Raw genomic sequence first — 7,500 nt, 5'->3', positions numbered from 1 at the left:
TTAATTTTTTTTTTAATTGCATTTTCTGAGAGATACTGGCCCACAATTCACTAGTGTCCAAGGACAAAAATGCCCAGACCTCTCTCCCTCTCTCTCTCTCTCTCTCTCTCTCTCTCTCTCTCTCTCTCTCTCTCTCTCTCTCTCTCTCTCCATTGCATGTACAGTATATGGTTCGCATTTGTACAGTCAGTTTTCACATCTGCCTCACCAGCCCTGTAGCATAAATATATTGATATGCTGTAGTATTGAAATATTAAAAATATATGTTTTAGCAGGAGGATTGGGTCTGTGCATATGGAAAGGAAGACAATCTGCATTGATATTACATTACATTATGCTACATTGCATTACATTTCAGTAATGAAATGAGTTGAGTCCTTGCTAAAAAGCACTTCAGCCATGGATGGAGGTGTAGGGAGAGGCTAGGGGTGGGATTTGAACTTGCAACCTTATGATCTTAAGACCACCTCCCTAACCATTAGGCCATGGATGGATGCCCTCAAGATATGAAAAACTTGGCAGGTAGTCTTGGTACTGTACCTAGTCTGCAGTTTGTTAAACCACAGCGTACTGTTGACGGTGGTGACAGTACATTTTCCTGTGGTACAGTATACTGTATGTAAGAAAGGTACTAGCATGACACACACACACAGTGCATCCCAAAAATAGTACCAGGCACAGACCATGAATTTGTTTGTTCTTCCCTTCTCCTTGCATATGGCCAATATTCATGGTGCGTGATAACATAGCCCAAAACAACAATCTGCACACACACATATCCTTTCTTGTTATCTTGCCCTTTCGTTCTCTCTCTCTCTCTCTCCCTCTCTCTCTCTCTCTCTCTCTCTCTCTCTCTCTCTCTCTCTCTCACTCTCTCTCTCTCGCACACACACACACACACACACAAACACACACACACACACACACACACACCTAAGCACTTAACCAATAAGCAGGCAGGTCCGGTGGGCACGGACTCCTAATGCATTTATGTGCTCTCAGAGGAGCAGGGCAGAGCAGAGCCGGGCAGCAGAGCAGCAGGCAGCAACCGTATACATCACACAGAGAGGATGGAGGGAGAGAAACGGAGAGAGAGAGAGAGAGAGAGAGGGGGGGAGAGAGAGAGAGAGAGAGGGTGAGAGAGTAGTCCAGCGTTCTACTGAGATGCTTATTGGAAAAAGACGGACGGATAGTCAGAAAAAGAGACAGCAAGAAAAGGAGAGAAAGTAGGGAGGGATGGAGGGGCGGGGCAAAAACAGAGAGGTGCAAGTTGTCTTTTTTTATTGTGTCACTTCTGGGAAGAGGGATAGTGAGAGACAGGCAGAGCAAGAAGACAAATACAGACAGAGAGGGGGGGAAAAGAAGAGAGGAAAAAGAGAGAAGAAAGAGACCGGTCCTTTATTGTTAGGGCAGAATAGAGAGAGAGAGAGAGAGAGAGAGAGAGAGAGAGAGAAGGAGTGGAAAGGGATGGGGGTAGGAGAGAGAGAGAGAGAGAGAGAGAGAGAGAGAAAGGGAAAAGAAAGGAAAGGAGAGGAGAGGAATAGAAAGGAAGAGACTGTCAGGTCAGTCTTGGGTTTGTCATGTCAGAGCGGGGTTTTAGTGTCACGCGATTGATCCTGTAGCAGAGAGCTGAGCTGACCCCACTGGAACTGAACCGGCTCTCACATCCCATTAGGAACACACACACACACACACACACACACACACACACACACACACACACACACACACACACACACACACACACAGACACACACACACACACACACACACACAGGGACGGAGTATGACTCCATGAGACAGCAAGAAATGACCCCCCCCCCCCTCTCATTCCAGTGGGGAGGTTTGGGATTCCGGGCCCCTGGTCCTGTGCCTGTTAGGCCTGAGCAGTAACCAGTCCTTGCACATACAGTTCACTAGTGGTAGAAAGACCTGTCATCCCATGAAACAGAAGAGGGCCAGATCTATACATGTTCAATGGATTTTAAATTATACATGTATCTGTAGGATGGCATGTTGTTAATGTATAAAAGCCTATGTTTTAAATAATATATAGGCCTTGTACTCGAGGATTTGTCTTATTGTGATACACCTTAGCATCAGTGGGTGTGGCGCTTTTACACAATAAGACATGTGTTAATGGGCACGTGCATGATGAAGCAGTGCTGCTTTTGTGAGGCAGCATGCATGCGCGCTTTGCCAGTTTGATGCATCGTGGTTAGAAAAGTCTAACCAGAATGCATCAAACTGGCTAAGTGTGCATGCGCACTGCCTAGCAAAAGCAGCTCTGTTTCATTACAAACGTGCCCAATGCAACACTTGGTGAGTCAGTTTAACATCTTCTAGAGTGTATTTGGTCTTAGAGTACAATCTAAGTGTTGAATTATCGCCGCATTTTTTTTTTACGGCACAAACAAATGGATGTCAGTAAAATTATAAAATTAAATCAAACTATACGTCTTTCAAAGCTACAAGTTGTAAAACGTAGTTTTCAATGTTTATTACATCATAAGGTGCATCAGTCAGATAACTGTGTGTAGTGAATATTTTATTATTATACTTTTGAATGATGAAGAGACTGAATTGTCTAAATACGAGACAGTATGGTCACACAGTAATGTGGTAGGCCAGGCAGTTTACTGGATGTGGTTCAAAGATTGTATTTCCATGTAATCAAGGGTACAAGTTATTATAGTTCCTCCCATCCTTTCCTGTTGACTGTAGCCTCTTGCCTCATTGGCACCCCACCTCTCTGGAGAAAAACAATAACGTCCCCTGAAAAGAACTCTAGGTAGGATTAAAAGTTTAATTAATCACTGTCCCGAGTCAGCCGATACTTATTTGAGTCATTAGTAGGTGAACGATGACTCTCGCCACCACTCCCACGGTTCGCTGTCAGAAAACCCCAAATGCAACTTTTGACAGAGCAGTCTGCTTTGAGTGTCCTGGCAAACAGTTCTCATACGAAAAATCTATCATATCAACTCCAAGCATTCCGTGATGAAAAACGTTCTCACCGCAAGTTTATTTCAACAGCATTTTTTCATGACTGTGTAGATTTTGAGACAGGCATGCCAGGGGCACTGCACAAACGACGTCATCCTACATTGTGACCCTTTCATTGCAGCGATAGCAAGAGCAACTTATGGGGGAATTCTCCCCATTCAACAACTCTTTTGCAAACCAGATAATAATATTGTGTATTGCGACATATTGAATAAAACTTTCGGTAACACTTTACAATAACTACCCAAAAAAGCTTAATAAACACTTTAACAAAGCATTTACAAACGTTTGTAAATGAGTAAGAACCAAACTACGACAGCACAGTGGAGTGGGAATCAACTTCTACTGTGTGAGTTTTATGTGGTTTCATGCCTTCTGGTCTGTGGAGGACAAACTTCCAGGACCGATAAGACTGTGCTGTGTCTGTTGTGTTAACATAGTATTTCTTGCCCATTTAAAAACATTTGTAAACATTTTGTTGATAATTAGTTAATTCTTGTGTTTATAAAGCTTTTTCGGGTAGTTATTGTAAAGTGTTACCAAACTTTCATCATCAATGACGTCGAGCCATACATCACGAGGCCATAAGCAACAGGAATGGACATGACAAACTATAACAACTTGTACCCCAAATGTTTGGTGTGGATTCGCTAGACATCTGACTGTTTGTACTGTCTGGCTTTCCGTAGGAAGTCCTGGCTGAGCAAAGTGGGCAGTCCCAGCTCCCGCATTGACCGCGCCGACTTCACCAACGAGAAGGAGATTTCCAAGCTGGAGATCCACGGATTTGGCACCCGATATTGATAAGAAGGAAGTAAATTGAAGAGTTCAGATGCAAAACCCCCTAAGTGCCTTTTCAGAAAATAATCTTAATTCATTTTTATTTAATACAAAGCTATCAAAATTGCATATGTTTTTATTTAATTTATATAATATAACTATTTATATGTATTATCAAGTACATGAATGTAAACCAAACCAACAACGGGGTTATCTAAAAAGATAGAAGTGCAGGTCTTCAGAAATGGAGTTAGGGGGTTTTGCATCTGAACTCTTCAAATAGACTGATAACAAAAAAACAATATCGAAATACATGGATTGATGAGGTTTTAGTAGTAGCACACGTCAGGGTCGTGTAACCACAGCTAATGCCTGTATGGATTCTTCTTTGTTTTTGTTTTTAGTGGGTTATCTAAAAAACATATGCATTGCAGTACATTAATCATTTATCATTAGCTGTATGACGTGACATCTGAGCCCAAGAAAATGTCATTAACCCACATGGATTTGGCACCCAATATTTAAAAATTAATTAAATTAAACAATTTCAAAATACATACAGTAGGCCTATATTAAAAACATAGAAAATATGTAGCCATGTTCCATCCATATGTGTCACTGGCGATGATGAGGTCACCTGTAGTTTTGCTAAGTAGTAAGTCATAAGTACTGTAGATGCCATCACCAATGCTGAGTCTCGATACTGTTACTATTGACAGTGATGTGCCACCTGGATTCAGAGCTACAATTCCAGTGCCACATATTCCAAATGACCTGATTTTACCAGTCCATTTCAGCCAATGATTGCCTGATCGAATGATCACCTGGTAGCATTGGACAGGTCAAATCAGGTCATTTGAAATATGTGACACTGAAATGAATCCTGGTTGACCATCACTGTGTATTGAGGTAGTTGTATAAACAGTAGCCCACTGTTGTTATGCTTTGGAAAAACAACATGCTTTTGTTTACAATGGAAAGAAAAAAGATATCCTTTTCATCCACTCCTTTAAGCTACAAATATAGTATACGTACAGTATATCGTACATTTTCATACCGTTTTCTTTCTTATATGAAGTCATGTGCTTTTGGACTGAAGTCAGTATTGTTCCTAACGATCTATGCAAGAAGGGAACTGGAACTGATAAAATAAATAAATAAATAAATAAATAAAGTCATGCTCTATGTACCTATAAGGTCAGAGCCTAGAACTACTGTTGAAATGACTGTCACTTGAAAATAAAACTGTCACTTGAAGTAAAAGTGTTTTGTGTAGAATGACGGAAGTGTAGGACTGCAATAACATGTTGAATCTTGCCAAGCTCAAACCCTGAAAATGCACTTTTAAATAAAATAACACTGTTCCTGTATCAAACCACATCTCATTCTCTTTGTACATCTGCTGACTGTTCTAAATGGGTGCTCACTATATTTTGCATACGTTAGTGACAATTAAGATTTCTACATGTATTGTTATTTAAAGATTGGTGTTTTTACGTGGCATGTTTCAGCAGCAAACGTCCATCTTCTTCAAATGGTCAAATGGAAATTGTCATTGAAACCATGCTTGAACAAAAGGGTGAAAGAAATCATCAAAGTTATATTATAAACCAGTGATTCTCAGCCTTTTTTGAACAAACGGCCTGACACACACACACACACACACACACACACACACACACACACACACACACACACACACACACACACACACACACACACACACACACACACACACACACACACACACACACACACACACACACACACCCTGGAGACTGGGCTGCATGCATGGGTTCAAATGACCACAAAACTGCATGTTTCAGTCAGGTGCATGCTGCCCCTATATTTCCCTGTCCAGGCAGGCCACACACACTGCATGTTTAGGAGAGAGAGAAAGACGAGAGAGAGAGAGAGAGAGAGAGAGAAACAGAGAGACACAGAGAGAGAGAGACGAGAAAGAGAGAGAGAGAGAGAGAGAGAGAGAGAGAGAGAGAGAGAGAGAGAGAGAGAGAGAGAGAACAGACTTGTCCAGACCACATGTTTGAATACAAGCATCATAACCCTCCCTGCACATTGTAAAGAAAGTGAAGGACAAACTGAAAAGGAGGAGAAGAAAAGAAAAACAGCAGAGAGAGAGGCCACGGAATATGTTTCAGCACCAGGGTTGAGCCAGAGAGAGTAGAGAGAGAGAGGTTCCATTGGCCCATTGTTTCCTGGTTCTATTATGGCCCCCCTTAGGCAGACCTAGGCAGACCTAAGGACTGTTCTATTCATTGTAGGAGCATTATGACACGCCCCTTTAGGCAGACCGGAACCTGGTCGCGTTAGGTGCCCATAGAAACCTATTATGTTGGCATATCTCTATAGAACATCTCCGGTTGAGCTGTATTCTGCAATGGCCAGGTTTAGTCTGACCCATAATTGTATCAAGTTCTCATGCTCTCAGTCTGAGGTTGTCAGTTACCACGGAGACTGGCCCCAAGCACCATGCAGAAGGAGGAGGAGGGAGGAGGAGGAGGAGAGGAGTGACAGGAAGAGAGATACAGAAAGATACAAAGAAAGATTAGAGAGCATTACAGACAGAGGTAGAGGAAGAGAAGAGAAGAGAAGAGAAGAGAAGAGAAGAGAAGAGAAGAGAAGAGAAGAGAAGAGAAGAGAAGAGAAGAGAAGATGAGAGAAGAGGAGTGACAGGAGGAGAGATACAGAAAGATACAAAGAAAGATCAGAGAGCATTACAGACAGAGATAGAGAAAAAGAGACAGAGAAGAGAAGAAAAGAGAAGAGAAGAGAGAAGAGGAGTGACAGGAGGAGAGGTACAGAAAGATACAAAGAAAGAGCAGAGAGCATTATAGACAGAGATAGAGAAAAAGAGACAGGAGAGGAGAACAGAGTGGAAGAGAGATCAAACGAAAGATCAGTGAGCATTTAAGACAGAGAAAAAGAGACAGAGAACAGATGAAGAGAAGAGAAGAGAATCAAGTTAAAAGAGATACAAAGATCAGCAAGCATTACAGACAGAGATAGAGAAAAAAGACAAAAGAGAGGGAGGGGGAAAGGTGAGTAAGGATGACCCAGCAATATTCTGACACATGTTTTAGTGGCAGTTTACAAGGTTTTGTGTTTGACCCATCAAGTCATGTTTCTCTGCCTGTTTTCACACAGTGACTGGCCCCCGAGCACCACGGACAACACAGAGAGAAACTAATAAGGAGAGACAGAAAGAGAGGGAGGGAGACGGAAACAAAAACAGACAGTAGTGGCAGACTGCAGAGGGGGAAAGAAAGAAAAGAAAGAAAGAAAGAAAGAAAGAAAGAAAGAAAGAAAGAAAGAAAGAAAGAAAGAAATACCTTCAACACTCCTTTATTGTGAACCATCATCACAGTTTACGTAAAAGTGTACTTTACATTACATGTACAGTATGTTGATCCTTCCATTAAACATAACAAGGGAGTTATCCTCTCCTTCCCCATTCCCAACATCACCCCCCATAACCCTCATCATTACCACCGGACAATTAGCTTGCTACGCTTACAGATCGACCAAAGCCCCTGATCTACACACCACTTTTTCTCAAACAAAGTAACATCATCTGTCATCTTGAAATAGACAAAGAAAGAAAGAAAGAAAGAAAGAAAGAAAGAAAGAAAGAAAGAAAGAAAGAAAGAAAGAAAGAAAGAAAGAAAGAAAGAAAGAAAAATGAAAGAAAGAATG

The 7,500-nt window shown here is 41.5% G+C and overlaps 1 protein-coding gene across 1 annotated transcript in view; it reads left to right on the top strand.

The window, feature by feature from the left end:
• acyp2 (acylphosphatase 2, muscle type) overlaps positions 1–5,177 on the top strand; it is a 26,191-nt gene extending 21,014 nt beyond the window's left edge. The window contains exon 4 of the mRNA XM_063197418.1: positions 3,696–5,177. Coding sequence (XP_063053488.1) covers positions 3,696–3,810 — 115 coding nt within the window. The 3' untranslated portion in view covers positions 3,811–5,177. The remainder of the gene's footprint in view (positions 1–3,695) is intronic.
• Positions 5,178–7,500: the final 2,323 nt, after the last annotated feature.

The sequence above is a fragment of the Engraulis encrasicolus genome, chromosome 1, assembly GCF_034702125.1.
Source record: "Engraulis encrasicolus isolate BLACKSEA-1 chromosome 1, IST_EnEncr_1.0, whole genome shotgun sequence".
Classification (NCBI taxonomy): domain Eukaryota; kingdom Metazoa; phylum Chordata; class Actinopteri; order Clupeiformes; family Engraulidae; genus Engraulis; species Engraulis encrasicolus.
Note: the sequence above shows the minus strand (reverse complement) of the source record. Positions and strands in the feature narration are given on the sequence as shown.